Consider the following 12,579-nt stretch of genomic DNA (forward strand, 5'->3'; position numbering starts at 1 on the left):
GACACCTGCCCAGCCCGCAGGCAGCGCTGGGGCCCTCCTTCACCCTGCCAGCAGCCTCCTGGGCAGGCACACAGCGTAGGAGGGAGCTGAGACCCACCCAACAAAGCGCAGCCCTGTTTTCCACCTCCTCCCGCCACCCAAGAAATGCAGAGGAGACACTGACCGGTGGCTTGCACGTTGACGATGGCGCCCTGGGAACGCTTGCGGGTCATGGCGTACCAAGACTTGTCCGGGTCCTGGATCCACTCCGCCGCCTCGCAGTAAAACTCGCCCTGATCCGCCGGGTGGAGGTTGTAGATGGTGAGCTTTGAGGTGGTCTCCCCGACTTTGTCCAAGCGGACGTCCCCCGTGGCCTGCCGCTGGGCGTAGGCGTTGCCGGCCCGCAGGACGAAGTCGCGGCTGAGGGAGATGACCTCCACGGGCGCCTCGCTGCCTCGCTGCCGGTACCAGGCGATGGAGACGTGGCTGTGCTGGGCTGTGCTCTTGGACACTTCGCACTTCAGCTCCAGGGAGTCGCGCTCCACTTTGTTCAGTGTCTGAGGGACGGCCGTCACTCGCAGCGAGTCGGGGATGACTGCAGCGAAGAGGGACGGGGAAACACAAGCCGAGAGTTAGCAACGTTGAGTCTACAGCCCAGACACGTTACAGGAGAGCTGGGGACAGGTTTCCTTTCATGGCTGTAATTAATCATGAGGTATTAGCAAAGCCCTGGTGGCTCACATGTAGACCCGCAAAAGTGGAGGATGGTCCCCAAAGCCCTTGGCTGGGAAAGACCGCGACCGGCAGCACGTACTCTGGTGCTGAACTTAAATTCCCGCTCAATGGCCCCAGTGACCGCACAGGGCTTTCCACCACGTTGCAGAGCAGCACAGCTTAATGCACCTGCATCCCACTGAGGCTTTTTGTCACCAGTGGCCTCTCCTTCATTGTGTGCCCCCCCTAGCATGCTTCGTGACCCCCTCCTGCCCGCAGCCTCCAGCCCCTCCTTAGCCCTGGCATGGTCTTGGACCCTCAGACACTGGTGGGGCGAAGCTAAACATATTCAGTTCCTTTAATCTCTCCTCATAAAAAAGTCAGGAGATCCAATTCCCCTCTCCTTTGTTTATATGGTTTTGTGTTTTAATGACCCCTCAGGCCATATGAAGGGGTTTCTGCACTGGGAGGGAAGTGGCTCCTCCGAGGGCAGCAATGCAATCGCATCCCACCCTGAGCCCGCTCCTGGGACACAGCCACTTCAAGGCACTTTGTAATGAAACTGCTGGCTGCTTCTCCAGTTGATTAACTGGAGGAAAGGAAGCACAGCTGGTAATATCAGGATGAAAAAAAAAATGCATCCCCCCAATCTTCCTTGATTTTAGCAAACATCTTAATTTTAGCAAGACGTTCTACCACTAGAAGACAGACTTACTTAAAAAGAAGCCTTACTACACTTTGATGTCTCAAGAAACGCCACGTGGAAAGAAGAATGCAAACCTTCTCCCCAGCTCTACAGACAAGGCAGCATTAGTAAGCCTGTTCATGCCCATGGTTTCGCCGTGTACCGGTGGAATATAATTAACATATCTCAGTTTGGTTTCATTGACAGCACTGGAAGGTTTGACGAAATTAGATGAGCTGCCAAAATCTGCATCTGTTTCATTCAAGCACAGCTACAGAAAGAATGAGCTGCAGTGAAGACAACCGCTGGGATTATTTATGGCAGAAAAGTCAAAAGCAGAACAAGGGAACGAAAAAAGTCACGAGATGGAGTAAACGATGGAAATCTTCCCACATCCAGCCCAGATGAGAGCATTTGCTTTTACCCATGTGCTCATTACCCAGGGAATTTACTGCCCCTGACAGGGAAAGTACCTGGCAAGGCCATTTACATCGCCGGCCATTGCCCCTGTCCCTGCAGCCACGTGTCCTCCTCCCTCTCTTCCGCTCATCTTCCTTGCTGGGGCTCCCGTCCCCTGCACACCGGTGACAGCCTCTGGCAGACCACGGCCAGGAGCCCACCTCACTTCGCCTTTCTCCCTTCCCTCCACCTCCCAAACCAGTGAACCAGTGGTGACAGCACTAACTAACCTTGCCAGTTCACACCGCCTGCACGATGAGATTTAAATTTCTCATTTCAAGCCTTTCTGAATGATTTCCAGAGCCACACAGCTCCCTTCTCTCTTCCCTCCAGCCACAGGCTCTTATAACTGTTTTTACATTATTTCAATAGATTAAACCTGACGACCATCCTGCTGGAGTCACTTTTCTGCTGAGCTGCTTCAAAGGCAGGGCTCCCTGCTAGACCAGCCTCCGCGCGACAAAAGCGAAAGCGGGTATCTGTGAAGAAAAGCCGCCTGCCCTCCCTCCCCGATCCGAGAGCCCCGGGTATCCCGCTGGGTGCCTGCGTGCCCCCCCAGCCCTGCGAGGCAGCACGGCTGCGCACGAGGCAGTGCCCGGCTCACCCCGGGAGCCTGCCCGGCTCCGCGGGGCGAACACAGGGCCGGCACTTGGCTTGCCGGACGCGGAGCTGCCCGCTCCCCGGGATTAGGGCCAGGAAGCCCGTCCAGAGGCTGGGCCACACGCGAGTGCTTGCCACGCCATTCCCCCACCAGGTTCAAGGCTGGCACAGCCACTGTTTCACCAGCTGGACCCGCGGCTTTGTATTTCCAGGTCATAACCTGGCTGGAGGGTTAGCATCTTTCACACCACGTGGGCAAGCCATTGCAAAATGCAATCCTGCAGAAAAATCAGGAGGCAGCGGCGTGCTGCTGAAGGCTGTAATTTGACTATGGTAATGCCTGACACGCTGTGCTGCATTCCTCCTGCTCTTTTGGTTGGCTTTTTTAGCCAACCAGATCCCCCTGGTTAGAGGAATCGGTAAGAGCTTTTGGGCTGCACGCAGCCTTGAGGCCACCGTCTCACATCAGCCTGGCATGGACATACACTCCGTCGATGTCACCTTCCGAACCGGCAGGACTGGAGACCCGCTCGCTAAATGAAAGCCCAGTTTCCGAAGGATCAGGCGTCGGGAGGGACAGACAAGCACCCCGAGCGGGCCGGGCCAGGGGGAAGGCTCTGTGCTTCGCACCACTGCTCTCACGCTTGGCCAGCGATGCACAAACAACTGGTTTAGTTTCACTGCAAGACGCGCCCCGGGTACCAGGTCTGGGGAGAGGGGAAGCGGGTAGGAGAAAGGGGAACGGGCCGTTCTCAAGAGGCAGCCGAACGTGGCAGCAGGTCACAGCTCATTTCGGAAGCCCGACAAGCATCTCGTTCTGAGTGCTGTGGAGCACGGGGGACTCCCACAGCCGGGCCGCAGGTCCGCTGGGGCTCACGCACCACCCCAAGGCACAGAGCCCACTGACCTGCGCTGACACGAGGGCTATGGGCACGGTTTAGCTCATCAGGCTGAAGCAGACCAGGCCTGGAAATCAAAGAGAGAAAAGCAAGCAGGGAACACCGCAAAGGTGCTCGCCAGGGCACGAAGGCACACGCAGGGAGGTGTGTTATCAGATGTTCCTCCCAAGCCAGTTGCCCTGCTCAGGCTTCGAGGACATCAGCTTGCAGACCAGGACATGGGTAACTCTTTGCACGGCGCTCCCCTGGGAGCCCTGGCTCCACTGCCAGCCATCACATTGCTAAGCTGCCCACACCCATCCCACAGCCGCCCACCATGGGAAACACCAGGGTTTTCGGGGTCACTCTGCAGACTGAGCTCCCACTTGAAAGCAAGGGTTAGCTCAGATGAGAGTCATCACTGCGTGAAGGGGAGCGGGGCCAGATCTGAGTCACAGCCAAAATGGATGCTGCAGGACACGTCCTCCTGCCTGCTCTTCCTCACCCAGCTCCTGCCTGTTTCTCCCCTCTTCTCAACGTACGTTGCCTCCTCATTGTCCCCCAACCCAAGTCCTCCCCTGCAGCTGCCATGACCCCCTCGGAGGCATCAGCAGAGCTCCCCTTTCTTCAGCATCAAGGTTATGGAGGGTTGGACTAGATCACCCACAGAGGTCCCTTCCAACCCCTACCATTCTGTGATTCTGTGTGATTCTGTTATGCCTGGCAGTGAGCAGCTGGACAGGGAGATGAGAGGCTGAAAAGCACTTGGTGGGAGCAAACCTGTTGCACTACTGCCATCCCCAAGCCGGTCTGCCCTGGCCACAGCTGACAGCATAGAGCTCATACTTACAGCACTGAAAAAAAGAGCAAGAAATACAGCATTTCCTATTAGTCCCCAAGCTGCAGGTTACTGCAGAGGGCACTGGAATACATACTCAGCAGTGGGTAGGCTGCCAAGTAGAGGGTGCTCAAAAGCACCCCCAAGTTTTGAGAGCTCCTGAAATATTAAATGTCAATATTGCCACTAGAGGGTGTCAGGGACCCAACCAGGGAGAGTCCCAGTGCCCTGCTGCCAGGGCGAGGAGGAGGAGGAGGAGGAGGAGGAGGAAGGCGGAGCCTGGAGATGCTCCCCTCTCCCCCACGGTGTTGCCCATGGGCATCCCTCCTCAAGAAGCCTGCACACACAGCTCCAGTCAAACCCACCTCAAATGCACACACCTCAATAACGTGCAATCAATGAGCACTTGGTGGGCTAATGAAGGCTAACTTTAGGAGAGGAATTGGCTTAGTCTCCCAGAAAACACGTGGGGAGTAGAGACTGGAGTTCCTGGGTCCAGACTTGGTGCACACCTCAACATGCTTTCCTCCGAGCCCCAGGATCAGCTCCCTTTCCAGCAGCTCCCAGCACCATGCTGAACTCTGTCTCAAGAGGACAAAGATGACCCAGGTGCGTCTCCCTTTTCCCCAGGCTGGCTCTGGTTCATCCTTAGGCATCCAAAACCCCAATGGGGTAGGCTGTCAAAGCTTTTATGTGCTGGACACAAACCAGAGAGCTACTAACACTTCATCTACTCTCAGGCAAGGCACCAAACCTGCCTGAAATGCTGTTTCTATGTTAAGTGATACAGGAGAAGAGGGAGCCAGGGAGGGTCCCTAGCTCGACCTAGTAAAACAAAGCTGTGAAAATCACTTAGCACCATGGTAACCTTACCCTGTAGGCTCTTCGGGACTAAACCAACTTACACAAACCACCCAGCACAGCAGGACCACCTCAGGGCCACTGCAAGACAAGCAAAACCCACCAGCCGCCTCTTCTCTTGGATTTCATTATAGCTTTTTCCCACTGATACACTTTACAGGCACCCTATGGTGCTACCCTGTGTCCCCAAATGCCCACTTCATGCTACCTGGACTGAGCCAAGCTTGCCAAGTGTCAAGTGTGAACTATTTAGGCAGAACAAATACATGTACTCCCTACTCCTAGGGAGCTACTTCTGGCTGAGAAATACCGCTCTGGATTATGCAGGGAATTAGTGAGAGTTATGTTTCCATCTGCCCCGTGCCATCTTGTTGCCCCGCAGGGATCCCAGCTCAGCGCTGTGAACCTCCTCCCCCAACCCCTCTGGCTGTGCGTGCAAAACAGAAACAAGCTGCTCAAGAGGAACCACCACGCCAGTGCCACCAGTTCAGAGGCGAGCACTGGAAGGCACTGTGAACCGCACCGCAAGCGGCACTGCGGGCAGGAGCATGAGGTGCGGGAACGCAGTGTTTCGTTATTACCCTCTGCAACCTGCTAACCCTCCTACGGCCACCTGTGCCACCCCAGGGAAGGACCGTCTGCCACCAGAGCCACCCCGATGCCACAGAAACAGCTGGAAGGGACCTGTCCTCTCCTGGCCACTGCAAGCTGTCAGGGAGCCACGCTCCTTCTATCCGTCCGCCATGCTCCTATTGATTTCCCTTCATTACAGGGACCGAATACGTATGCACGCATGTGGCAGGAGGAAGCGGTGGTGATAAGGCAGGAAAGATAGCTAGATTAGCAATGTAATCCTCTCAAGCCCTCATGCCCGGCAATTAGCTGTACATACCAATCCATACCTGCTGCAGTACACCAGACACCGCTCTTCCTAGTCAACCAAAAGCTCATATAATGCCTTCAGCACGGAGGAAAACACGTGCTGCGTTACGCTGCAAAACTGACAAAGACCCTCAAATATCACCTCTGCAAGTGGACAAAACTGAGCAGATCACGCTGCTGGTAGTGCCCTGGGCTTGCCCCATATTTAAGTCCTGACAAGAAATTTGCAGGTGGCCTGGGGCAGGCAGAGCTGTGTTCTTGTCACTGCTGCTTACAAGTTTCTCGCACTGCCCAAGGTCCCACCTGGGTCCAGAATTCGAGGAGGCAAACCTACCACCCCAAGGTGTAGTTTGGCTGTGACTGAGGGAGTGGGGTCTCCGTGCAAAACTTTCCCTCTTCCTCGCCCACCAACATATAGCAACAGGCTCCTGGTACCATGGGGAAAACACAAGCGTTAATCATCTGGTTGGTTTGGGGATTGCTTTCCCTCAGTAAAGCCCCATCTGCACCAAGAAATAAGGATAGTTAAAGATAGGTTTAAATGAAAGGCAGCTAAAACACTACTCGTTGTTTAACTACATTAAAAAAGAAGTTGCATGTTTTTCTGAATTAGTCAGTGAATTCAGGCTCCTGAAGGGGTGAGCAGAACTTGCATTGTGGCCTAAAGAAAAGCAGTTGGAATATGCTTTTAATCCTCATGCAAGTATTTAAGCCTTACTTTAAATGAGAAGTTGAACTATGAAGTCACTCCCGGTTGCTGCACAATCAAGAAATGCAGGGTGAATCACTGCAGTCGCCTACAACTGTATCACCGCAACATTCTGCAGTAAGAGCAGGAAAATTTAAAAAAAAATTAACACATCCCAAGTTTGCAGCCTTTTGAAAGGGCAGTTTGTTACTGATTCAGCTGCTGATAGAAGCCAAGAGGGGAGCCGAAGAGTTAAGTAAGACGGCATGGCAGTAGTTTCACAGCAGTAGTAATAAATCCTGATTACAATAGTATCCTTGTTTGTACATTAACGACTGGATGGAACGACTATGCCAACAGAAATGCATCTCCCAAAGCAACCGGGTGAGTTCAAGCCGCCAGCAGGAAAGGGCACAGGAGAAAAAAAAGTAAATAACGTAGAAGAAAGGGGAAAAGAGAATCAGAGAGCAAACGTGAAAACTGGAAATTAGGTCAGCTTTCCGACTGAGGGCCTGAACTTCTCCTTGCTTGCTGCAGGCTCCGTCAGCCGCACGCCCAGCCAGCCCCGCGCGAGGCTGTCGCTCCCCGGCAGCGGCGGAGGATCCCGCTGCGCAGCCTGCTCCCGCTCCACCACGCGCCCGGCGAGAGGAGCTCCTGGCCCAAAAACCGTGCACCGGAGCTGCGTGGGACCCCCAGGCCAGACGCTGCGGTCGCAAGCCAGCGCGCCCACCCTGGGCACACGGGCCAGCAGTGATGCTCTCCTACAGCTTCCCAAGCCCCACATGAACCCAGAGGGGTGGGCAGCGGGCACCCCACGGCTCCACAAGCAACCCCATCCCTGTGCGCCCAGGGCGTGCGTGCAAGAGGAACAGACGTGCGCAGCCCCAGCCCTGGCTTGTCCTTGATGGACCCAGGGGAGCTGCAGCCTTCCCAGCTGCTCACAGATGCCCGAGTGCTTCGGCTCCAGCGGAGAGGACAGCCGCCCTCCCCTTTCCCCCTGGGCTTGACTCTGGGGCTCCAGCCCCTCCAGCACAGTGCTGTTCAGAGCAGCTCTCCCAGCTTCCTGCTGCCAGTGAGTGGTGGTTGCTCCTCCGAAACTGGTGGTCCCCTTCCCTCGACTGCCTCTGATGCAGCGTGGCAGATGCCAGGAGCACCTTTACGCCCGCTGTCCCCGATCACCACCCTGCCCTCGGCTGGAGCAGCTCCGGCGAGCCGGGGAAGGCAGGCTCCTGCTAACAAGCTCCTTTCTTCTCTCTCTCCACCCGCTCTGTCCAAAAACACCCCAAGGAGCATCTGGTTATTAGGACAGCTAATTTAGGTGGAGGAGTTCAACTGACCTCATTAAAAGGGTAAAAAAAAAAAAAAAAATTAAAAAAGAGAAACCAGAAAGGGGTGGTAAAAGGACAAGGCGGCTCCCTGCAGGGAAAGTCATCATCTGTTCATTAAGCAAAAATTAGCTGGAGCATCAGCGAGGGGAACCGTGACACAGGCGGCCAGGGGGGCAGAAACACCGGGGACAGAGGCACCCCGAGAGCACAGCGAGCGGGCTGCGTGGCGGGGGCAGAGAGCACGGGCCTTGGGTCTGCCTCGGTCTCCCAGCCACTGCAGGGAGGAAAACCTTTGCTCCCTCACACAGCCCTGCTCTGCAAGGTGGACGGTCTCCAGCAGGAGCATGCAAACCAGCCTGCAAGGAAAAAAAGGCGTGAGGTGGCGGTGGTGGCAGAGATGACACCCAAAGAGAGAGGGGCTTTCCTTTCCCTGCAACAGGGAAATCCACGTTCCATGACAGCCTGGATGTCCCTGCTCCACTGCCCAGCACCCAAGAGGACACGTTCGCCTCTGCCTGGCATGTCCCAGTCCATGGGACCCCCAGTGCCCCAGCTGCGTCGCCCAGTGACACCCGGTTGGGCTGCCCGCCCAGCACAGCCCCGCCGAACACCCCACCGAAACGGGGGATGGAGGAGACATCTGAGGGGGCAGCAGTGGGCTGCAGACCACCACGTACCCCACCGACCGCTCACCTGCAGAGGCAATGACCCCCGGCAGCAAGCCAAAGCGGGTCAGCTCGCAAATCCTTCCTCCTCCTCCTCCTCCCTCTCCTACACTCTCACCTTGGCAAGGGTTTAGCTCTCCCACTGATCCCAAGCACCACCAGTGAGCTCCACAGCTTAACACAAGCCTAAGCCACCGCAAACAGAAGGGCAGAGCACATCAGCACGCACCTCATCCACCTCGGGCTAAGCCGCTGTGTTTTACTTAACAGCACTTGTGAGCTAAGAGCAGGGACGTGGGAATTTGCCGTGGCTTAAGCCGGCACAGGGCAACCTGCTAAGCCACAGCCTCCCGGAGCCCAGCGCCCGCAGGATAGCTGGGCAAAGCAAAAAAAAAAAAAAGGAAAAAAAAATAACCAACCCAGCAAACATGGACCCAAGCAGCTGATGCAGCCTGGGGTTGTCTACAGCCGTGCATGCAATACTGTCTTGATGTTTTACACTTCTGAAGCTGAAGTTAAGAAATTATAGGAATGGGAAGCTTAGAAAATCCTCTTTTCTGCAATTCCTTTAAAAGCCTTATTTCATTCAACCTAGGACACTTAGGAAGGCAGGCCATACAAACAGCTGAACAGGGAGGGAGTCGTGTAGTATCGTTTCAAAACAATCAAAACACATCTCAGGCCATATTCCCGCCGGACTATAATAACGTTTGTGGTGCCTTATAGTCAGGTGAGTTGCCCTTCTCAAAAATCAATTTTCAAGGAGGATTCTCCTCTATTTCAACTACACAAGCAAGAGCAGAAGCAACACTAGAGATAAGAGTGCAGAGCTGCTTTCAGAGATTACTGTCCCTGCTTCAAGAGCTCAGCAGAGATCACACAAGAGGTCAAGGCATGCACATGAGAGCCGGTTTTCCGTCATTTATGCAATAAACAAGGTTTTGAGACCTGCAAGCGCCTTTCTTCCACCTGCCTTCTGGGACCTGACCTGTCCCAAGAGCTGCAAAGCCCAGGACCAGAGCTTCCAACCACCCCTTCCGGCCAGTCACTACTTCAGCTCAGAGCAGTGATTTGCTTTTTGCCTCCGGGGCAAGATGACACAGACGAAGTCACGCTTGGGAGACAATTTTTGCAAGCAGCATTTTTTAAATTATAAACTCTAGAGGCTCCCAAATGGAGAATCTGGGTCCATTCCCTCCATAACTCACTTTCTTGCTGAACACACAAGAACGGAACATTTCAGCCCCCAGAAGCAAAGCACCGAAGGAAGCACAGAATGAGGCTTTATTCTCTGTTATAGCCCAAAGGTCTGTTCGGCCCATGTCTGGGTCTTAAATTCCCACGGGAAAACAGACTGAAAATGCTGGTGTCCTGACATACGAACAGGGAAGGAGAGACCAGAATCGCATCTTCTTCATATGTGGATTCCTGAGAGACAAAGGGTGGCTAATAAACAGATGAGAAAAAGTTTTGAAATCTAAGAAGAAAAAAAATCCCCCATACAAAGACAGGGGAAAACTTTTCTTTCTCTAACAGTCCAGTGTAAGGCACAGAAATCGTTCATAACATATTAGACAAACATACACCCTCACCAGACATCTATTAAGCCATGAAGCCAGCGTGAGCTGGAGGGATTTCTGGGAGCTGGAATGAAGGATGTTGGTTCTCTTGGATATTTCCAAGCTACTTTCCTCCAACAAGGTTTTGGCAGCTCAGAAGTGCTATTCTAAAGCTGGCACTCCCGTGATGAATGAAAGGCACGGTCTGGCTCTTGCAGGATGGAGTCCAAGTTCTCCAACCACGAGGACCACCTGCTCTCTTCCTGCACTAGAGACTGTGGAAAGCAGAATTAAGATAAGTAATGCAAATTCAGCCAGTTGACAGATTTCTGCCATCTGATCATAGATAAAACCAGGTAATATCTGCTTCTGCAAATCTATTTTCCTGATTTTTTTTTCCTACTGTACTTCTGCAATCTTGCCTCTTATGCACATGGCTATGGTCATCTCTCCTCTTTAAGCTCTTCAGGATCCAAGCTTCTTCTAGTTCAGGTGGCGGTCATTTGGGGAACAGAGAACAAGAGGAGGGGTGGTGAAATGCTGTGCTTGGAAGGGCTTTTGAGACTGCAAAACAGGTGTTCTCTTGCTCCTGTGTAACAATCAGCTAGTCTGGAAAAGCCAGACTGGCACGCACAACCAATTGACTTTCTGCCTGAGAGTACGTGGCATCTTTATATTAAAATCTTTTAATATATGTACTTCTTTTTATATTAATCAATCTTGGCATTTCAAAGCACACAGTGACCTTCCTTTCTCCCCCTTCTCCCATGCCACCTTCTCTTAGATTCCGTGAACCTCTCTGGTTATCACCCCAATGACAGATGGCCACCATCAAGTTGATCTCCCTCCAAAAGGGCACTGTCTGCAAGGCTTGAGCAGCATCCCCACACACAGCTACACAGGGGACATCACTTTTCCCTACAAAGTGTGCTATATTTGAAGGAGACGAGGAACATGACAGGCATGTTGAGGCAGTGAGAAGCGCTGTGAACAAGGATCAGTTGATGGAAATAATGATGGCTCTCCATCATGAAATTCTGCACTACCTTAGTAAGGCGTGTGAAGAAACCCTTTTGTTCGTCACCTCTAAGGCAGCAGCTCCTAAACTAGACAGAAAGGTGGAGAGGATTCACTCAGTACTTAGTTCCTGACATACAAATTGTATTCCAAATGTTTTTGGAATGGTGCTTGGACCCTTCTTATGTGGAGGGGGTGAGATGACTATCCAGGAGAAGCTCTGCTCTTCCCCAGCAGTGAGTGCTTGAAGTAACCTCAATGAACTGACAACAGTCAGCCACAGAGAAAGCACCAGGTGGTCTTCCATGGCACACACTAAATGCTGAATGGCAGCACCATTTCACAAAGAGACGGACACTTTCTCCAGCTTTCACAGCCACTGCTTGGTTGTCTTGCACACCTCGTGACCCCCACGAGGCCAGCAGCCCCATCAGAAGATGGCTCGCTCGGAGCCAGCAATGCAGATGCATACCACTGATGGTTACAGTCAGAAGGGAAAGGTCTGAGTCTTGCAAAGTACAGGTAGGTCTTCTTGGGCACAGTGATCCAAGTTTTCCAGGATACCCGAAATCCTTTGCAGGAGCCAGGGCATTTAAAAATAACTGTTCAGGAAATACATCTCACATTAAAACAAGGAGAAGATGCTTTTGGTGCACCTGTCATTAACCCGAAGGCACACACTGTATCAAAGTAGTGCATTAAAAAAACCACTCAAAAGAGTAAAGAAAATAAGTCACGAAATAAACTAGTAAATAGGAAGTTTCCGTGATGTCTCCAGGTCAGGATCAATATCTCCGACTCCAGCAGAATCCAGGGTTTTATTTATAGCACTTCCAGACTTCTACTGGTGAAGCCTCTGAGTGAGAGCCAAGCACAGCCAAGCACAGTGCTGTCCCCAAGTCTCCAGACACCTCCAGTTTTCCCAGTTTCACCACTGCATCTGAGTGCAAAAGGCTCTGCAAGCTGCCAGCTTCCCAGCTGCTACTCACTGCCCCGTAGATAAATGGCAAAATGACCAGCCTGAAGCATTTCACTTGTGCCGCTGCTTCTCGGGAATACCTGTGGCAGAGGTAGGCTCTGGAGTTTAACTGGCTGAGACACCAAGAGAGGCATGACCAGGAGCAGCAGCAGATACTCTGCTGGTTGATGTCTGCTCAGCAGATTGAGGAAAGTACAGCGCGATGGAAACATCGCCAACTCAGATCAACCTGGACAGACTCAGGAGCAGGAGGAGGCAGAGGGAAGCTCTTCTCAGCAGTTAACAAGAACAGGGGATCTCTCCATGTCCTGACTCCCAGGAAAGAAAAATAAGGGAGCAAGACCCAAAGATAACACTTTGAGACTGCTGAAAGGCAGGAGACTGCAGGACGGGCTTCTCACCACAGCAGTATTTTTGGACAGTATCTCTACTTTTTGTATCAGCCTC

General features: G+C 53.0%; 1 protein-coding gene across 2 annotated transcripts in view; it reads right to left on the reverse strand.

Moving 5' to 3' along the window:
- Positions 1-12,579, reverse strand: part of IGSF3 (immunoglobulin superfamily member 3) — a 99,990-nt gene that overhangs the window by 36,351 nt on the left and 51,060 nt on the right. For both annotated transcript variants that reach the window (XM_075434460.1, XM_075434469.1), the window contains exon 3: positions 164-574. In XM_075434460.1, coding sequence (XP_075290575.1) covers positions 164-574 — 411 coding nt within the window. The remainder of the gene's footprint in view (positions 1-163; positions 575-12,579) is intronic.

Source organism: Opisthocomus hoazin, chromosome 1, assembly GCF_030867145.1.
Source record: "Opisthocomus hoazin isolate bOpiHoa1 chromosome 1, bOpiHoa1.hap1, whole genome shotgun sequence".
NCBI lineage: Eukaryota > Metazoa > Chordata > Aves > Opisthocomiformes > Opisthocomidae > Opisthocomus > Opisthocomus hoazin.